The following is a 20,541-nucleotide window of genomic DNA, read 5'->3' on the forward strand; positions in this document are numbered from 1 at the left end:
ATCTCGCATTTTGTCTTTGTCCCATAGCTCATTTTCCTTTCTGATTGACCAAAAGTAGGACTTTCTTATCTAGGACATTTTCCTTTTGACTGCTTAGACCTCCGTGTTTCTAAGCTTAATTTGTACACGAATTGCTTCCCTACAGGGTCTGAATTGCAGCCTTGTTGTAGAGATGGTGAATAACGTCAAAGCCCTGCATAATGAGACAGAGCTGCTGCTCGCAGGCAAGATGGCGCTGGTAAGAAGCACAAAGCAGAAGTAAAGCAGCCTCTCCCTTTCTCTCCTACTGTTGCCTTGGCAAGAAACTGGTCTTGGTCTTCTTTGTCTTTGTAGCAAGTCAGTTTAAATGTTACCATCCAGGAATTAGGTTGGTGTTGCTACATAGACATGATGAGCAGTCAAACTGACTTGTGTGGAGTTTGGAGCACAGAAAAGATTAAAATTGTTAACTTGGTAATGTCTGGGCAGAGTGCCCGCTGTGCGCTTCCTTTTAAAAGGAGGAGCTGATTTGTTAGCTAGGAATTTCAAGGCAAGGGCCTGATTGTGTGTTGCGCCATATGGCTTTTAACTTTGCTTCCATTTCTGATCCAGCAATTAGATCCTCCACAGAAGGAGCAGCTCCAGGCAGCTCTGGCGGACATGGACCTCCAGCTGAGGAAACTGGCAGACATCCCTTGGCTGTGGCAGCTTATGGAGCCCTGTGATGAAGAGGTGAGGAGGACCAAGGCTATATTTCCCTAGCTGTTCTCTTTTTCACTAGTTGGCTTTGAGTGTTTGACTTCCCGTGAATAATACGACTGATGTGAGAAAAAATCATTAACAAGGAAATTTTACTCCCTAGGGCTAAAGAAAGTAATATCCTGCTAAGCTCCCTTGCCTGACATGGGATCAGCTTTCCCTGTTTCCTGTCTTGATAAGAATGAGTTTAGAAATCTTTTTCCTCTTTTACAAGGTCAGGGAGCTGAGCCTGACAGTACTTGGTCCATTCCAGTCTATGTATGACTCTGCCTGATTTTCCCTTTTTGTTCTTACAGAACCAGATGCTGGATTATTCTAAACGCAGCCGCAGTGGCAAATTCAGGCTGGTGACCAAGTTCAAAAAGGAGAAGAACAACAAAAATAAGGAGGCTCATAGTAGCATGGGATTGCCGGGTACCAAGTCTGTTTCTTCACTGTGTTTCTGCCACATCAGTGTGGTCACACAACCAACTGTTCTTTGTTTCCTCTCAAGTGCTCTTCTTCTGTTTTATGTGAATCTGCCTTTCCTTGAAAGTCTAGTCTGTCTTTCTTGTGTGGCAAAGCAGCTTATTGCTCCATTCTGTCTAAATCCCCCAGTACGACACAAATATTCCTGAGCAGAAACAGGCGGTACCCTCTGAAGAATTCAGCCTATGTCCAGATATTTTTAGGGATATTTTAGGGGTGTTTAGTGAAGTGAATTTGAGAATTTTGGCATTTGAGATATCAAAATGACTGCGGGGCCCAAGTCCGCACAACTCCAGTCTTTACACTGCTAATTCTCTGAATTCTCTGTGATACAATTAATGATGTTTTTCTTATTGATTCATCCTCAGGCTTTAATCAAGTTTCATGTTTAATTGTCTGGGGATCAGCATCACCACAGGTGCACTCTCACCTTTAATCCTACTGATCAGTAGATAAAAACTGGCTATTAATCAACAAAAAAACTTTCTCTCCCATTGGGTTAGTTGATTTTTGGCTTATACTCTCCTTATGAAGACTTCCTTCTAAACTTCAGAAGTACTACCTGTTCTGTGGGCTCATGGGTACTGTCCTCTGCCACAGAGTTCTGGGTACAGTCTCCTGTTTGACAGGCTGGTGCTCATTTATTGGCTCCCAGAACCTGGGAACTTTTTTCTCTTATTCAGAGGCTGTGCAAGAAAATGGAGGTCTAAACTCTTCCTCTCTCCCTGAAACCATGTGAGAGTGGTTGCCGTTACGTTTTCTGAGCACAAGTGCTTGTATGTAATAGCAAACTAATCTGTGCTGGATTCTTCATGATATATTTCATGAATCTGTTGTACCATAAGCAAAGGAATGAACTTACTTTTCTTAAACATGGTAAACTTTAAAAATCATATCCAATCCCATTAAAACAAACCTGCAACGTTTCTTGTGGCTTTACTGCAGTGAGCCTCTGCTTAAGAGAATGCCTCTTACCTTTCTCTGCCCTACCTCCTTTGTTTGATATAGTAGGTCATGCTACCAGTCTTTGCCCTCCCCTTGGTCTGAGGCTGTGATACTGCTTGCCCTCCTTTTCTGGTACTGAGTTCTGATGGTGTCCTCATCTTTCACTGTCTTCTGGGATTCTGGGTACTCAATGCACTCCTGCTTTTCCATCTCTGACAGTTCACCTCTGGGGAACGGAGGAGGTTGCGGCCTGGCTTGAGCATCTCAGTCTTTGTGAGTATAAGGATATCTTCATCCGGCATGACGTCCGGGGCTCTGAGCTCCTGCACCTCGAACGGAGGGACCTCAAGGTACTTTCATGAGTGGCTCATGAGAAATAGCCAGCTGCATCTGCATGACCTTCTGTGCTGAATGTGCTGGGAAGTGATCTGCCTGCTGTTCATTCCGGGTTCATTGCGGCCTCGGTTTGTTTTCTCACCATTTCAGATCAGCTGATTTTTAATAGCAGGAACGTAGCTACTTGAGGGACAAGATGTCAAATCCTATCACACCTTCCTGAAGATGTAATACAGTGCAGCAGACAGTCTGTAGATAGCATTCCTGAGAGTCTGATTTTAATGATGGACTGGAAAATTTCAACTTTGCTACTGTGCCATCTTTGCAGAACATGTTGTGATTGGGAAGATTTGGTTCTTGTGGTGTAGTGACTGGACAAACAGATCACTACACTTCTTTGTGACGAGAACGGAAAATGGTCGTGGTTTTTGGTGGGGCTGCTAGGTGGAGAGAATTGTTATAAACAGTGCTCAGTAACCACACTGTGCAAGTTTTCATCTCTGCACCAGCAGATGCTTTCTCTACAGAGAAAAATTGAAAGTGGTTGTTCTTTGTGTGTACAAGAGACTTAATGTCAAATCTGGTGACTTGCATATTGCAGAAAAATGCTTTGTTGTAAAGTAGTGCATGGCATTTACTGAATGCCCCTTGGATCTTCATTTGTGATTTTGACCGTCTTCCCCTTCTGAGGTTTGCTGTAGCAAATCTGTGTAGTTGATTCCTCTGCCAGCTACAGCCTGTGTTCTGTTGCATGGTGCCCAAGTGTTCACATGTTTATTTGATGTGACTGGTTGGTTCTTCCTGCATGTTTGGCTCCTAGCTTAGGCCCTTGAGAATCTGTATGCTCTTTTCTGTTCTCTTGCTTTGGTCTTAACAGTCAAAGCAATTTGCATTTCTGCAGTTGCTTCTCTGTTGCTCTGTGCCTGTTCTCTGTTCATTATCCTGTCATGCTCTGATAGTTCTTGACACATGGTTTGAGGTTCCATTTATAACCATCAGGTTTGTAATATTTCTGGTTGCTTTCCCCCTCTCTATAACTGCCTGACTAGGTTTGTAACCATTGCTTGGCCACCTGCAACTTCCCCCCTACCGTTAACCTAAGGTAAGGTTTTCTCTTTTCTTCCAGGACCTGGGTGTGACCAAAGTAGGTCACATGAAGAGGATACTGCATGGGATCAAGGAGCTGAGCCGGAGTATTCCTGCCAGCGAGGTTTAACCTCTGTTTTCACAGCTTGTGTCTACCATTCCCCCTAACTGCACAGCAGTCACCTCACAGAGCAGATGTGCTCACAACTGTCTCTACTGAACAGCCAAATTGTAGCTGTTCAGGGCTCATATCAACCAAGCATGGTGCTACCTTTTTTCCTGTGGGGTACGGCTGTATCCAGTCAAGAGGCAAATTATCTGCAGCCATGCAGAGCCTCCCAGAAAAGAATTCACTTGCTGTTTGAAGAACCGTGTTGTCCAACATGGGAAGTTCTGGTTCCAGTGACAGTGCAGGACTCCTGAGAATTGCAACACAGCTACCTTTACTGGATAACTTCATCACAGTAGAATTATTCAGGGCAAAAGATATATTGGCCAGTCTTAGTTCAGGAGCATCTGACAGTCTTTTCAGACCCAAAACTTCTCCCCTCATCTGTCGAACCTGTATGGGTAAAGCATTTATGTGGGACAAAGCTTGTCCTTGCATCTTACTATTCCCTTTTTAATGCGTCTGTAGTTGCATGCGATTTGCATCAGAAATTCAAAGCCAGTACAGACCTCTTGCTGATGAATACCCAGTGAATCTCACTCACTTATGCCTTGCAACAAACAATGCATGTGGTTCAAACAGCAGTTTGCACCACCTTGAGGAGTCTTCCGCTGGACCTGGCTCTCCTCTTCCAGCCAGTGGCAATGGTACAACCTTTAGGTTTTCAGGCATCACAAACAATTGTTTGTGAACAATTCCTGGCAGTAAGAAAAGATAAAATTGCAGAGAGCCAGAAGATTACAGGAGATCAGCTGTGACATCCCACCATCTGAATTCATCTTCAGGAGACCACATGAAAGGGAGAGGAATGCTAACTAACTGCTCGGGCTGTGGAGAAGTGTAGTGTAATGGAGTGAGATATAGAACAATTTCTCTTAGTGGAGGGAGCAGCATGACTGGCAATGTCCAGGAGCATCTTCCTGCCCATTTAGTGCTACCCTCATGGCCATAAACAGCAGAGCTGTTTCTTTACTTCAGCTTGTAGTACAGAAGACTATTTCTGTCACAAAAAAAAAACCACCCTGATATGATTTCTCTTTAGTACCTGCACCTTTTCACCTATCTTCCTTTTAGTGGCTTTCCCACCTTGCTTCTCTGTCTTGCTGCCTTGCTTCTTCACTCCAAGATGGATACCAAAAGTTAAGGGTGGCACAGTCTTCCTGGGTTATACCCCTGAGGGAGATACTGTGTGCTATCAAACATCAGAGCTCCTGTAAGAGCGCTGAGAGGAGGATTGTTATTGAGCAGATGAGCATCACAATGAAAATGGCAGTATGTTGGTAAGTCAGCTTTGGTACCACCAGCAGTGGAGCATGGAAAAATTAGTGCCTCTGAATCAGAGTTCCTAGATGCTCTTCAAATTTCCACTGAACTGCCTGACCCCAGCTGAATGACTGTTAAAGCCTGACGACCAGCATGCATAGTTATATTGCCATGTTTATCACTGCAAAGGGAATTTTGGGACATCCAGTGCTCTATAGCTAGAGAGACAGCAGAAATTTTTAATTACTTCGTCATTTTGTATGTATTTATTTTTTTTATTATTACACAGTGGGACCTGTCTTGACTAAAGCTGCAGACAGAAAAATAGCCACATATGCAGTGGCATAAAAGGTAATTGCTTGAGGACATCGTTGTTCTTTGTTATTTTTAAGGATTTTATCTAACTTATATCAGCTCTCTGGTCTAACAACAGCCAGTCAAGTGATGTTACTTGGCAGCTTAAAAAGGTTACGGTCTGATTTCATGCTGGGCAAACTCCATTGTGTTCTTAAGATTTCACCACGGACTATTCTGTCTCTGGTTTTTTTTTAACTAGTTGTCATTCATCCATGTCTCCTCTCAGCCTAGTGGGTGTCAGGGTTTGCTCATGAGAACTTAACAGGAAGACTAAACGTGCTTGATCTAGCTAGCAAAATTTCTGCTATAAATGCTGTGGGGACTAATCAAGAAATGTGTTCAGCTCTCCCCTGAATTTATTTCTCCTATCTGTACATTGGCAACTGCCTTAATAGCCATACTTTGTCTTTATCAGTACAGGCCCCCTCACTCCGCTGAATTCCTGAGGTATCAGATAAGTAAGAGTTCTAGAATTACTGTAGTTGCCCACTTGCTTGTTAAGGCACAGAGTCTGCATGAGAATGAGGAGGAACCTACACTAAGGAGACCCGGTGACAGTAAGGTGCACCCTGTTGCCTGACCTCAGGAGCATGCATGGTTAGGACATTTGTGTGCCTGCCCAGGAGAGCGCAGCAGGGAGCACAGGGCAGGTGATAGCTCTGGAGAAGAGGTGAGATCTCTGTGTGTTCCTCTCTGTGGTAAAGGAGCTGTTCTTACTGTCAACTTTCTCCAGGCAACCTCATGGTTAAAGATGCATAAGCAGTATGTGCTTGCCTCGCATAATTCCCAGGGGATTAAATTCTTGCCTTGGTAGAAGCAGCTCCTCTGCTCAAAGTAATAGGGGAATCCAAAGAGGTTTTATATTCAGTCATGTTCCTTGATTCATGTTGTATCTGTTGAGGCCTGATGGCCATTTGCCACCTGCTGTGAGTGGTGATGCTGCCTGCATAGGCCAATCTTAATTTCTTTTACTTTTTATGATCTGTTGTGTTTATAGGTTCAGATCTTATTTGTGTACACACACATTTTTTCAAAGGGTTCATAGCCAGTATATTCCTGTCTGTTGCTTACCAGAGGTGGGGAGGGAGTTCTGCCTTCTTTTAAAATCTAGAAAGTGGGGTTTGCATTTAACCTGGGTGCCTTTGCATATTTATTAAGATTTATAACAAACAAAAGGGTCATAGCTCTGTGTCTTGGAGTAATAAAGATTCCTGCTGCAGTTTTTGTGGTTAGATCAGGAGAGTTTGTCTCAAACGTCAGTGAGAGCTATCTGCAAAGTAGGAAACTAGGCTGAACTACTGGCTACATTATTCCAAGTTCCTCTTGTGGCAACTGGTAATTTCCTGTGGGAGAGAAACTCAGAAAAGAAATAGGGCAGTAAAAAATCTGCTGCTTTGCCAAAAAGGAGACTCTCCTGCAGTCTCGGGTAAAACACCAGTTTGAGGGGAAGCTAGAAGTGGACATGTCACACGTATGTTTAGTATCTTGAAAACTGCTCCTCATGTGAAAGCCATGTGGCACCTTCTGTTTATTATCCTTCACCCTTGGCAGTGATACTGGGGCAGTGTCTGGAGGTGAGCTGGGCATACAGTTTCTTTTACTAGGAAAGAGGTTTTAGTACATTATCTCACATTCTGGCACTGCCCTGTATATGTAACTTTAGTGGCAGATTCTGGGCAATAACATACCCTGTGTTGTGATGTTTCGGTTAAATGGGATTGCATGCTATGGAGACTCAAGGAAGGTCTGGCCTGTGAAGCAGCTGTCAGCAGTGTCCTGCTCTGGGCTGTCTTTGGGAGGGCTGTTGGCCCTAATGCAGTCTCTGGTTTTGCTTGTGGGATCTTAATGGTGAGAGCACACAGGAGCCAGCTCTTTGCAGCGGAGGGGAGCTGTGCTGTTTGGCCCTGAGGTGCTGGCCTGGCTGGAGCCACACAAGCACCCAGGAGCTTCCATCTCTGCTGAGGCCTTCAGTGCCAGTCCCGGGAATGTTTCAAATCATGTGGACAGCTTTGTTCATTGTTTTAGTATTATTTAAAACTGTGCATACTATCTATGTGATTAAAAAAAGAAAAAAGACTGTTTACACAAAACATTTTGTATCTTAAGATGTGTGTACTGTAAAAAGGAAAGGATGAAAAATGGTGTTTTTCTACAACTGTCAGCAGTGACTGCATGTCTATATCACCGTCTATCAACCATTGTTCCTCAGGGGTCTCCCCGCTATTCCTGTGATCCTGTCAAAAGCATAGGGAAGCAAGTGAATCCCTGTACAGTCTTGGGAAGAAGGTTTTGTGCCTTAAGAATGGGACCTGATTCCCTCCTATTTATTGTGTTAATTTATACAGTGATTACCATGGAAATGTCTCTTGTATTTTTTTGTACATAGTTTACTGTTGATTGTTGTAAATAAGTTTTTCTTGTATATTAAGTAAACACATTTCTGAGCTTCCAGTAAAGATTCTGTTACTGATTTCATTGTGTGAGAGGGCTGCAATGCCCATCTGGTGAAAACCAGCTAATAAAAAACTGTTCTGTGATAAAATGGCTTTATCCTGAGTTGCATCAGAAGTTTAGAGCTGTTCCTTAGAGAGGAGTGAAATGGTAATTGTGATTGTTGTACATTTTGTAACCTTTCTTTGCATTGCTTTAATTGGCACAGAGTAGAAGACATCATGTAGTTTATTTTTACTATGTATGTATCTGCAGGCATCAAAAGAAGAGAAGTTTTAAACATAGTGGTTCTACTGCTGCTCATCCTGATCATAGCTCTGCTGTCTGGAAACCAACAGGTAGATGGGGAGATAGTCTCAGAAACCCAGCAGGGTGTTTGTTAGTTACCTCCATGTGCTTGCAGACTTCTCATGAGGTGATATGGTGGAACCATGTCTTCTGGTCAGGGTGGTGCAGTTCCATGATGAGAGGGGAGCAGTCATTGCTCTGCTGCACTTGAGCTCCCGTGATTCAGTTTTTTGCAGGCAATATGTATGGTAACTGGAATAAGCGAAAGTGCATTTACCAGAATGTGGGAGAAAATAATTTTCTCGTGAAATGTAGAAATTGACTAAAATTACACCTGTAAATTTGAAACTAAAAGATTCAGAGATGTTTGGGTGAGCAGTTCATGGGTTAGTTTGTGATGAGCTCTCTCTTCCATCTGTACAGACTGATGTGTTTATAAGTTGCTGACAAGAAACTTCAGGCATTTTAATTTAAAACATGAAGGTGCTTGTAAGAGTTACATAGTACTGTTGCAAAGTAAATGGAAAGTAACTTGTAATGGTTGTGAATATTTTCTATGTGAAAAAAACCTTTGTATTTTATAGTTAAACTAAAGTGTGGAGAGAACAGTTTATATGACAGGAACATAAGAAACTGTAGTAATGTTACATACCGTTGCAGAATGAAAATGCTAAAATTGATCTTTAAAATGTTAAGTTACCTAGAGAAGTAATAAAGAGAAAAAGAAAGTTATTGCATTTGCTCACACACACACACCAGACTTGAGTGTTAGGCTCTGCATTAAGTATTACTACAGAAAACATGCAAAGAAAGCAGCAGCAGAGACACAGAAGATACACTTACTCGTCTGATATCAGTGATTCATTTTGGTCTTTTACCTATTTATGTGGCAGAAACCAATAACAAGAAACTCTTGGCCCTACTCAGTGCACTCAGTGTATCATTACTGGGATGTCCAAACAACTGCTCAGGGCTGCCATCCTCTTGGTTTGATTGGTAACTACTTGATGCATCTTGGTAGGGTGCAGTGGGTTAAAAGGGAGGTGTGCTGTAAACATCTTGAGGAACCAGTGAGGGTTTTCTTAAACAATGTGTTCTGCTGGTGTTCCACTTGTCCTGATTTTTGAGTTGGTGGGGTTTATGTGTTTGGGTTTTTTAACACAGTGTAAAGCATCAGGATAGTTGAGGAGATCTGCTCCCACTGAATGGGCAGCACTGCAAACGAACATGTTGAGAAGCCCTGTCATTCCTTACCTGTAAAAGAGCTTCAGAGTCATAAAGTAAATTTCTCATTCCTATGGGCCTGGTTGGGATAAGTATCTGTGCACTCACCAGCTGGGCCTTGAGCAGCTTGAGATATTTAATTTTCATGTGAGAAGGATGAAAAGGTTTTCAGACCATGGAAAGTGACGTTTTGTTCTAATAACACCTAAAAGATACTCGTCAGTTCTGTGGCAATTTCTGTCTGAAGAGTTCCAGCACTTGCTGGCTTACCAAGTGGCCCGGAAGTCTTTTGTCTTCACAAGAAAGGAAGAAGTGGGGGAGTTTGCATGTGACCTAAAAGACCCACCACTTCTGCTGATTTCAGACTGCAGCCTCAGGTGGGTGCAAGCAGATAACAACCAGGGAAGTAACAGGCTAGGAAGGACTGTCATGGGAGCAGCTGGGGCTCTGTCAAATTACTCTTGCTCCCAGGCTGCAGGCTGGATTCACAGCAGCACTTCCCAGCAGCCTGCTGGGGATGTGCTCTGAGCTGCCTCCCCACACATAGGCTCTCCACAGAGAGGTATTTTCTGCTGTCCTGGTAGTGTGTTCCTGTGTCAGCTATGCAAAACCTTGACCTTTTGTTTAAGCCTAAGGAGACTTAATATTCCAGCTTGGTTTTGTAGGGAAGCATGAGCTGGTTGGTTTGTCTGTTGCTGTGTGTATCAGGTTGTCTTTCCCCTTTTAATGCCTGTTGGGAATTTTCTGTCTCATTTCAGATGATTCAGAGGGAACAGATGGCTCATAGAACATTATGTTTCCGCAAATCTGGCAAGAAATCAGTACTGAGGATGAGAGGGAGATCTTGGTAGTGCTCTGGCAGGGGGAGGCTCCAGTGTGCATATAGAACATAGGATTAGTGCTTTTATTGCTCAGTGAATTGTTCAGATTTGTTACAAATTAAAAGATCTTTTGGTGAAGTAGGAAGAAGTGATGGATGCAATACAAGGTTGATTGCTGAAGAGCTGTGATTTGAGGACTTGTAGCTTTACTGCCTCAGTTCCCCCTTCTGTCAAAATTTACATCTGCCTATAAATAATATATAGAAATTTACATTTTAAAATTAAATTGCAATTTGGAAAAATTTGAGAGAAGTGGCTCAGCACTCCTGGCTCAGGAGGTAAAGGCTGAGAACACAGTTTTGAGTTTTCCAGAAGCTTTCCTGTAGAAGAGGCAAAACCAAAGCATTTGGCTTTTTTGTGCACAGGGAAAACAAGAAGAGCGAACTATATGGTGTGAGGTACTCTTTCCTGTCAGTTTGAAGAATGGATCAGCAGAGGTTCACAGTGCACACATCTTCCCCACTGTGAGTTTGGATGCCGCACGAGTCCTGAATGGATGAACTTCGACAGTTTTGTTTAGAGAGAGCTTGTTTTCAAGAAACTTCATGGCCAAGTTTGTAAGGGAAAGGGGAAAAAAGTTTTACAAGTGGTCAGAGCTCTCCCAGACGGTGTTACTGGAGGGGAGCTGAGGGCCTGGGGAGCCCCACCTTTCTCTGACACCTGATGACACTTTTCTCTATGAAGAACCCCTAAGGCTCATGGCTGCACAGGTTATTTGCATGGAGATGTCATGCTCTGTACGGCCTGCAGAGGTGCCGCTGTGCAGGCTGCTCCCAGGGAAGGGGACTCACTGGTTCGTACTACCTCCGATGCAGGAAAACTTCTAAAAGGATTGTGGTTTTGGTTTAAAATGTTGTATATTCAAAGTTCAGTCAGAGGTTCTGTGCTGATGAGAGCTGGTCCAGTGCACCTAAAGATGTAGTATGCTGGTACAAGCTTCTTGCCCTGACTCCTCATAGCAGGCAGCTGATGGGCAGCTACTGCCTGCTCATGGCTGTAAGGGGGAGGGGAGTTAGTTACCTTGCCTGTTCTGCAGTTGAACCTTTGATGAAGAAATAAAGTGAGAGGACTCTTAAAATAGCAGTATGTGTCCCTTTTGGGTGATTGCATGCTGTGAGAAGGTGGTAGGATCTCTCAAGAGGCCTCAGCACTGGATGGTTGCACTTACAGACTAAATATAATCATTTATGCTTGCCAGGGATTCAGAAGGAAAAAGAAACAAAACAGATTTGCAAAAGGCAGAGTGTGTGCCTCAGCTGTTTCACTTTTCTCCTGCATGCAGGTAAATCACCAAGCTCCCCCTGAGCGCTGTTTGTTTAGTGACTAAAAAGAAAGCACTTCATGTCACTCCAAAGAGTAAATAGGTGAAGTTATGGATTAACTAAGTTCCAGCAGAGCTCATGGCGGAAGAATAGATCTCGCTGTTTCACAGTGAATATAGCAGTAAGTGCTTCCAAAGTATTGTATCCTTTGGGATTTCACAGTACCGCTTGCTTTAATGAAGTGTAAAGCTTGGCGAAAACGTGACAAGGGGAGGAGGATGTTGGGGCAGACATGAAGTGTTCTGGGAGAGCTGCTGATGGGTTAGATGGATCTAACAAACCAGTCTGGAGGGCCTCCAGTGAACGGCTGCTTTGGAGCTGGAATCACAGAAATCACAGCACTAAGTGAGGGAGGTAGCAGAGCTCTCTGACTAGCAACTGCCTGCAGCATGGGGGTCCTGCTACAGCTCAGCAGTGATTGCCTCTTCACACCTACCTTCTCTTCTTTAGGTGACGCCTGCTGCAGTATGTGGAAGCTTGTCACTATAGGGGTGCTGCTGGCTGCTGTCTCTTCACGAGTCTGTAGTGCCTCAAGTAAGTTTTAATTTTAGAGATACCCTTTATCCTTTTCCAGTCACTGCATTTCCTGCTCCTCTTGTCAGTCATGGGGAGTGGCTGGAATCATTTCCACTGTGGAGCTGAATTCTTCAAGTAGAGGTTGACAGACCCAGTGCTGGGCCATGTTGGCTGCCTGGTCACAGCCCTCATGAGCCCTCTGAGCTACCACAGAGCAGAGGCTGGAGCTTGCTTCTGCAGCACAGCACTGACAGCCCATGTTTTCTAGGGCAGGCTCTCCTGCTGCGCTAGGGAGGGGCTATTGCTCTGGTAAATGTCCCTTGGGAAGGACCACTACTGGTTTTCAGCCAGCTCTTTTCCCTTGCTTTGTGTTTTCACGTTCTTGTTTACAGTATTTTACAGCACTAGAGATGCAAACCAGGTCCTGAAAATCCAGAAGCGTGCAAACTCTTTCCTGGAGGAGCTCAAACCGGGCTCTGTGGAGCGTGAGTGCATTGAGGAGCGGTGTGACTTTGAGGAGGCCAGTGAGATATTTGAAACCAAGGAAGCAACAGTAAGTCTGGGTTTTTTTTAAGGATGAATGTGGGATTTAACCAGTCAATTGTTTACTTAAGTATTTCAGTGCAGGGCATGGGAGATCTTGCTGTCAGCACCAAACATGCATCACTCCTAACTACTAAGATGTAGGCATGATTTGAATGTCCCTGTGTTACAGTAATTGTCATGCTACCACCTGTATGGCCCACAAAACTTGGCTGCTCATGCATGTCCCACCTGAGGTTTAGGTCCCAGCCAGGTACTCCCACTCCCTGCTTGACCCAGTTGGCTGTTCTTGCTGCCACTGAGTTTTTCCTAGTCCTTTTCCCTCTGTTATCAATTAGCTATCCCTGGCAGCCTTACACCCTATCTTCCCAGTCTCTCACTTGTGCCTCACAAACATTTCTGTTATTACTAGGTTCTATCTCCTTCTCCAAACCTTATATTTTCAATTGGATGCTAACTTCATTGTCAACATCACTGATTCCTGCTCCTTTCCAAGTCCAAGTGATGTGTTGGATTGCACTTTTTCTTACTTTTCTTACTAAGCAGAGCAGGCTCACCACATAGGATGAATCAGTCCTTGTTGTCCCTCAGAACCTAGAGTGAAGTGGGGTCTGTCCTCGCAATGCCCACGTTTTGTCTAACTGGGCACAAATGAACTGTGCACTCAACAACTCAAGTGTCTGGCAGTAAGTGGCAGGAAAACAGAGAATCTAGGGGATACTGAGTAGTTGCAGTGCTGGTGGGTCTGCAAGCAGGGCAGGGGGATCTGTGCTGAGTACAGGTATGTCTGGGTTGGCTGGTTTTGTTAGTGTGTAGTGCCAGTCAAAAAGAAAGAGACCAAAGCTGTTGACGGGGGTGCTGTGCTCTGTTGCTGTGCTGTCATGATACACTTTAAATCAACTGCTTGTTAAAAGTCTGCTTCTAAACTTAATGTCAGTTTTGTTTCTCCACAGCGAGATTTTTGGAGCAAATACGTAGGTAAGACTTCCCTAATCACTTATCTGTATTTCCTCAGTAGTAACTGGTACTTACACTTACAGCTTCCATGTATCACGTATTGATTCCAACTCTCATTCTCTCTTATATGGGGTGTGCAAAGAATGTTTTCCTGTTCTATCATACAAGCAACCTTCCTAAAAGACTTGAGGTGCTTGTCATCAGTCCCTGGAGCTAAGGCCCTGGGCACTCCACTCACCTGAAGCTGTACTTCAGAACCCAAATAAACACTCTTGTCTCTGGGCTAACACCATGGAGGTAGCACCATTATGTGTCAGAAACTATCGGTGATGCTTGGGAATCTGGGGGTTGTCTGTTCATGTTAATGTTTGATCAGTGAGCTCTCTGTCATACAGAGACTGAGTTTTCCTGCTTCTATTTCAGATGGAGATCAGTGTGACCCACAGCCTTGTTCCAATGGGATTTGCAAAGACAACATTGGAAAATTTTCTTGCATCTGTAACAAAGGCTGGGAGGGCGTTTTTTGCAATTATGGTAATGCTGCCTTTAATCCTCTATAAAATAACATTCTTTGTGGCAGGGGTCCCTGTGTAATAGGGATTGACACTTTTGTCACCGCACAGTGTACTCACTTGCTTAACTAATTGTGACTTTCCTTTTATCTCTGCTTATCTAAAACAAAATGAACTTTGTGTTGCCATGGGAGAGGTTTGGAGATCTGAGATACCTAAATTTTACAAAAATACTGGAACTAGTTCTGTAAAGCAGGGTTTTCAGCTACTTCAGAACTGTCAGCCCAGAGACGATGATAGAGTTTATTACAATACAGGGAAAAAAACAATCCCATTGTCATTGTCAGTAATGTCATTACTGTGACAATATCTTCCTTGCACAAAAGGTGGGTAGCGTTTTTAGTGATGAGTGTGTATGTCATGTATCAGTACTTTGCACTGTCTGACTTGACCTCAGTGACAATGAATTTGCTGTTCTCTGGTCTACCTGCCCCGACAGTAACCTGTCTCCCCGCTGCCACCTTCTGGACCAAGGTCTGTTTGCTGTCTCAGGGCCTGAATTGCCATTAAAGCCTACAACTGTCATTCGAAATCCATTGTCAGCTGTTGCTCACTAGAATAATGCTGTTGTTTTGCTGCTTTACCCTCCTGTGACTCTTTGGCTTTCCAACTTCTCATGTATCTCTTGGTCTCCATTTCTTCTGCAGAAGTCAAGTATACCAACTGTTCTGTCAATAATGGAGGATGTGAGCATTTCTGCACAGATGACCCTGCCAACCAGTACCGCACTTGCAGCTGTGCCTCTGGGTATCAGTTGATGAATGACCATACCATGTGCAAGCCTGTAGGTACGAGGCAGATGTTCATAATCCAGATTTGACAGAGGATTATTCAAACATGAAATAAGATGGTTTTATGAGAGAATTGTCTGCAGTGCACTTTGTACTAGCTTTCAAAACATCCATTCCATGCAAAGCAACTCTGTGCCTGCCTTTCCCAACTCCATACCCACTTTATGGCCTTTAACCTGTGTTTGCCTCCTGGAGACATACAGGGGAATCAGCAAACTGCCTCCTTTGCAAAGCATTGAGGGATTTCTGTGAAGTCATTGAACAGCATTGCCTAGGTTAAAGAGACTAGGGTTTTGTATTGGGTGATCTGGCCTTTGCTGGTTAACTTCTCTTCATCTCCTGTAGTGGAGTTCCCCTGTGGAAGAGTGAAAATGGACTACATTGAAGCCAAAGCAGGATTCAATATTCGTCTCATTGAGGGAAGAATAGGAAGAAGGGGAGATAGCCCTTGGCAGGTAAGGAAAAAGGAGTTTTTTACCACAAATAGTTGAGGCTGTTCCCAAACAGCTTTGCCTGATTAGCTGCTTCAGAAAGGCTCCTACCTTACTAGTGGTAGTGTCACATGAAACTAAGATCCCCTTAGCCTAGCTTTTTCAAAAGCAACCTGTAAGTTGGAGTAACAGGAAAAAATGATTTATTATCTTGGGACTCTTGACTTGTTTTTTAACCTTGCCTTGCCACCAGTGTCAAGAGAGAGGACAGTGATGACACTTAACCTACTCTATTGCTACATCCTGGCAAGGACACTTAAGTACTGCAACTCATGCTACTGTGTTACAGTGGCAGTGTGAGGCAGCCTCCTCTCTGTGCACTTACCTGTTTTTATAAACCTCATCTGTCATAAATCCAAGTTAGCAGATTTCATCAGCAAAATATGCTATAGCTTTACAGAGCAGGCTGGGACATGAGAAAGGGAAAACTTTGCAGAGCTTATCGTGGAACCACTGAATGTATTTGATCAGGACCTGGTTCTCTTTGACATTAAAGGCCCTTTTATACCATAGCATGCATGTTGCAGCCTGAGATGACACACAGTCTCTGGTGTGTGCTATGGCACAAGAATAATCCCCTCCTTTGAGCTCTGTTTTTCAAAGCTGAGAAGTACCAGAGTGCTTCTTTGCAGTGACCAGCATCATCCCATGCTGATTTGGGTGAAGCCAGCCCTTACTGAAGAAGAACGTTCAAAACTTTTTGTAGGTGTTCCACAGAGACCTTACTGTGCTTTTGTCCCACTGTTGAGCTTTGGCTGCAATGAATGTGACATTGGTGCATCTGGGTATTTTGGAACCACAAAGAAGAATGTGCATAATGTGAGCCATGCTCCGTGCAGTGTCAGCACTCTTTTTCTTTTATTTCAGATTATGCTGCAAAATAGCAAAGGGAAATTCCTGTGTGGGGGTGTTCTCATTCATCCATCCTGGGTCCTGACAGCAGCACACTGCACTGAGACAGAGAATGGGCTCAAAGTAAGACTTGGTATGGAAAAAAAGTCTGTCACTGTGTTTTTTTAACTATAACTGTTTCGTCCCCATGGTTTATCATCTCAGGAGAAAAACTAGCAGGTTATGAGGACAAAAATCTTCTTGCCTGTAGGAGTAGATTGTCTAGGAAATATTTAGGATGCACCTTAGCACAAAACAAAAAAGTTTAGTAAAGATCTCATTTAATTTGAGCCACTACCAGCCCTACTGTGGAAGTGAGCTGATGTCTCCTGAGCACTGGTGCTTGTCTGTAAAGTAGCAAGGCTTAGTCTCTTCTGCTTGTGTTTTTCTGGTGATGAAAATGTTTGAGGTCATTCCAATAGTGAAACAGAAAAGTCCTGATCTCAGGAGGAGCATGTCACAGCTCCTCTTCTTGCCTTTTCATACATTTGAACACCATGATGAGAGCTTCAGTAGCAAAGGAGGAGAAGTGCTGCAGAATGGCAATGCTGCCTTTACTGGCAGTCCTGCTTTTAAGCATAAGAAAGTCTATGTCAGGTACAGTACTGATTCTGAGTTAACAGACAAAAATAATCATTGTTCTATTCACACTTAAGTAGATTTTTAATTAGTTTTCTGTCTACCGTTGGTGACAGGCATAACAGCTCAACTGTGCTCTTTCTCTGTTAGTGAAAAGACAGGTTGTTCCCTGTAGTTGTGGAAAATCTTGCAATTCTGTTGTCTCTATACGTAGTCTTGGAAATACATTGTTTGTATGCATGTTCCATATAGACTGTGGATGTGCAGATGTTTGAGAACAGAGGCAACAAGGCACGTAGGTATGGATATGTTAATGTATATCCTCTGTTGTTCAACATAAAGGATGAAGGGAAAAGAATGCAATATAGCCTTGAGTCCCTCTTAGTACCAAATATACACCTTTACTACAGAAGGATATCAAAGCAGAAGTACATGTGGTAGTTTGAAAATGTGCATACAGAGCACACATCTCCAAGCAGTTCCAGTTACTAGTAAGTAATTTTCTCCCCTTCTAAGTGATTGCCAATATGTATATTTAGTTCTAGTGAGGCCCAAGAAGAATCCTGTGCAGTTTGCTTGGTAAAAAATCTTGTAATGTTTTAGGGGAAAAGCAACTGTTGGGTGTCATGTTTGAAGTCTGCAGTGCTAGATGTAGCTTTGAGTGTAACTTGAAGGGAAAGGTCAGCAGGAAAATGGTAACTACGGGACATATCGAGGCTGCACTTAAATTATTCCAACCTGGCCTCTTACTGCAGGTCTTGGTAGAGATCTATGGGGTCTGACAAGCTTTCAGCTAGAATAGCCATGCCCAGAGATCTCTGCAGCAAGGAAAGAAGGGTGAGATTTGTCAGGAGAATCCTGTGCTAGCCAAATACAAAGTGGTTGTCAGTGAGTGAAGAAGTGTTGGCACTTGAGAGCCCTGATTTGAGAAGGTATTTTTATTGGTTTAAATAAGTCAAGAGACATCTCACATATAAATTTGGAGTGAGCTTGCAGAGTAATTTATACTGTTAAGGGTGATCAGCAACAGGGGCTCTAGCTGCCCAAAAGACCTGCCTTATTAATAGGGGAAGAGCAAGTGTTTGGCCATGGAGTGAGTGTTGGTATGTATGAGAGGAGAACCCCTCTCATTCATCTTTGAGCAATATTGCTATGGTGGGATGGAAACCACCAAAGGGCCCTTCACTGGGGTACTGGGGTGGATGTGTGCAGGACTGAGATGACCACAGGCTGAGACTTCACCAAAAGAGAAGAGATTCTCCTCCAAAAGATACTCCAGGTCAAGCAGAAGGGATCCTTTTTAAGACCCACATGGTTTTCATTTTAAATGTATCTTTTGGGAATTCTTTTGCCATCAGAAAAGCATTTCTCATCAGAAAAATGTGTGCTCTAATACCTGGAGACATCTAGTGAGGTACATGGAACTGAGTTTGGAATGGAGACATGGCTGTGTCTGAGGGGTCAGGTATGAGTCCCATAACAGTAATGAATGCTCAGTTCATATTGAGTCTGCACAGGTGGTGCTCAGCCTGCCTCTGACAGGCTGGGATACCCATCACTTTTCTTGACTCAGTTCATTGTGGCACTGCTTGCCATCCATAAGAGCAAAACTGGAGGGGAAGCTTACAGCTGGGTTTGCGCTCACGAGCAATAGTTTTTCAGCAGGACTCGTGGATTTTTAGTGTCTGAAATTAAGTTAGCTTTCAGAGTAGCTGAAGTTGGAAGCTCCAGCTTAAGAGCATCCAGAAGTGTGTGCACACAAAGTCAGAGCAACTTGGCTTCAGAGTTTGTATCTGGCGGGATTCAAATAAGACTGAAAGAATCAAGAGTTAAAGAGGGAGTGAGGGAACAAATTTAAGGGCTCGTATTGTGAAACATCACATTTGAAAAGGTGATGATAAAGAGCAACTTCCAAGTCACCTATAGTGAGACTGAGCAGGAAAGCACACTTCTGTCACACACATGCAACCTGGGCAGAGGTAAGGTGTTAGCCTCAGTGTCCTGCCACCTTGTGCTTGGACGTGTGTCTGCCTGCAGCTCAAATGCGTATTATGGACACTTCTCTGAGTAAGTGTTTTTCTCAAGTATATACTAAAGTAGGCCTTGGTATGAAGCTTAAATTAGCCAACAGCACGGTTCAGAAGTGTGACAGCCACTGATAATTATTTTTGGAGTTATCTCTTCACAGCCTATTAGAGAGATCTGTCTCTGTCTTTTCCGGTGTATCACAAATTACTTGTTTGTGCCTTTCTGGCCCTTCTCAGCTTAGTTTCCTGATTACTGTGCCCTAACTGCTTGGCCCACAAAGTAGCCATGATCATGTAGCACAAATAACAACTGAGAAGTCTTAGTTAGTCAAAAATTACTAAATCTTGCTTACAGAGACAAGATTTGAGAAAGGAACAGCCGTACCAGTCAGTCACCTTTATGTTATAAACCCTGAAGTTCAGTCATTCAGGCACTTGTTACATAGCATAAAGCTCATGTACTGTTGAAGTGTCTTGTTTTGCTGTATGCTTGTTCTCCCAGCTTTTAACACTGACTCCAGGAAGATTGTTTTCCTCCTGGAGGTCTCTCATGTGGCACAACCATACCGTGTTGTGAACCCAACAGGGCATTTCAGTTTCTCAACCAATAACCACAGCTCTAGGGTACTAAAATCCAGTTAGTACTGTATGTGTTCATGATTTAGGTAAATATGGAAAATTCACATATTTGTCCATCTCATAACACTGTTAACCTGTATCATAAATGAGTGAATGTCTATATTGCAAGAGAAGTAAAAACATGAAGTGCAGTCCTAAAGCCCAGTGTAATCCAGATGCTTTTGTGTTCAAGGTGAAAGAAGGTTCAGTAGCATCTGTCATCTTATTTGCTCTTTCAGGTAAATTCCACCGTCTCCGTCTTGAGGCAGATGAGCAAACCATTTGGGTTGATAAATGTGTGAGCCATGAGAACTACACCAAGGAGACATCTGATAATGACATAGCCATGCTGCACTTGGCTGAGCCTGTGATGTATAACAAATACGCGCTCCCTATCTGCCTTCCCACCCGTGACCTGGCAGAACAGGAGCTGATGACAAGAGGGAAGCAGATGGTGGTAACTGGCTGGGGCAGCACAAGTGATGCTAACAGCAATTACTCTACTTTCCTCAGTTATATCCAAATCCCCATGGTTCCCCGGAATGAGTGTGCCCAGGCGATGAGATTTTCTATCTCTGACAACATGCTGTGTGCTGGGAGCTTAGGAGACAGAACAGATTCCTGCAGTGGGGACAGTGGAGGCCCTATGATCACTAAGTATAAAGATACTTGGTTTTTGGTAGGACTGGTGAGCTGGGGTGAAGGCTGTGGGAGAAAGGAGAAGTTTGGAGTCTACACCAAAGTTAGTCAGTATCTTGAGTGGATCCAACACCACATAGATAAGATGTCAGCTTCTTGGCAGGGTTGATTCTGATACTGGAAGTCTGGAGTATTGTGGCTATGTGCTACTGACAGTATGCAGTGTAATATACTGTCAGATCTTCAGTATTAAATATGGAGTATATGTTAACCTCGTGTACTGTTTTCCTTGGTACCTGTGTTATGCCTTTTTTTTTATTGTTTCTTTTTTACTTAGTTTATATTGGTTAGTTTCCAGGTTATAGGGTTTATTTGTAGCATGGTCCTAT

At 43.5% G+C, this 20,541-nt stretch overlaps 2 protein-coding genes across 11 annotated transcripts in view; both read left to right on the forward strand.

The window, feature by feature from the left end:
• The window catches only part of DGKD (diacylglycerol kinase delta), a 62,122-nt gene extending 52,543 nt beyond the window's left edge, over positions 1 to 9,579 (forward strand). For 6 of the 8 annotated variants that reach the window (XM_061354545.1, XM_061354544.1, XM_061354543.1 and 3 more), the window contains 5 exons: positions 146 to 238; positions 592 to 711; positions 1,035 to 1,152; positions 2,371 to 2,501; positions 3,614 to 7,904. In XM_061354545.1, the coding sequence (XP_061210529.1) occupies positions 146 to 238; positions 592 to 711; positions 1,035 to 1,152; positions 2,371 to 2,501; positions 3,614 to 3,703 (552 nt within the window). In that variant the 3' untranslated portion in view covers positions 3,704 to 7,904. Of the gene's footprint in view, positions 1 to 145; positions 239 to 591; positions 712 to 1,034; positions 1,153 to 2,370; positions 2,502 to 3,613; positions 7,905 to 9,265 lie in introns of those variants that run through there. The other 2 variants (XR_009725592.1, XM_061354541.1) reach the window with 2 other exon arrangements.
• A 1,825-nt stretch (positions 9,580 to 11,404) lies between these two features.
• PROC (protein C, inactivator of coagulation factors Va and VIIIa) lies at positions 11,405 to 20,423 on the forward strand. Of its 3 annotated transcripts, none has more exons than XM_061354557.1 (9): positions 11,405 to 11,488; positions 11,979 to 12,062; positions 12,437 to 12,597; positions 13,541 to 13,565; positions 13,968 to 14,078; positions 14,764 to 14,904; positions 15,253 to 15,362; positions 16,266 to 16,383; positions 19,753 to 20,423. In XM_061354557.1, exons 2-9 carry the CDS (start codon positions 11,996 to 11,998, stop codon positions 20,319 to 20,321), a joined length of 1,302 nt encoding a protein of 433 aa, XP_061210541.1. In that variant the 5' UTR covers positions 11,405 to 11,488; positions 11,979 to 11,995; the 3' UTR covers positions 20,322 to 20,423. The 3 variants fall into 3 exon arrangements, with proteins under 3 accessions (XP_061210541.1, XP_061210539.1, XP_061210542.1); XM_061354555.1 differs by lacking the exon at positions 11,405 to 11,488 and adding an exon at positions 11,515 to 11,649; XM_061354558.1 differs by lacking the exon at positions 11,405 to 11,488 and adding an exon at positions 11,515 to 11,649 and having other exon boundaries at positions 16,266 to 16,373; positions 19,753 to 19,956.
• Positions 20,424 to 20,541: the final 118 nt, after the last annotated feature.

The sequence above is a fragment of the Neopsephotus bourkii genome, unplaced genomic scaffold, assembly GCF_033783945.1.
Source record: "Neopsephotus bourkii isolate Nb327-2 ecotype Australia unplaced genomic scaffold, CSIRO-AGI_Nbou_v1 NB_739, whole genome shotgun sequence".
NCBI lineage: Eukaryota > Metazoa > Chordata > Aves > Psittaciformes > Psittacidae > Neopsephotus > Neopsephotus bourkii.

Excerpts from the sequence above, each read along its gene's own strand:
- PROC (XM_061354557.1), top strand. The coding sequence starts at position 11,996 with ATGTGGAAGCTTGTCACTATAGGGGTGCTGCTGGCTGCTGTCTCTTCA. Across the intron at positions 14,905-15,252 it reads TACCATGTGCAAGCCTGTAG|TGGAGTTCCCCTGTGGAAGA; the intron begins GTACGAGGCAGA and ends CATCTCCTGTAG. Across the intron at positions 15,363-16,265 it reads GGGGAGATAGCCCTTGGCAG|ATTATGCTGCAAAATAGCAA; the intron begins GTAAGGAAAAAG and ends CTTTTATTTCAG.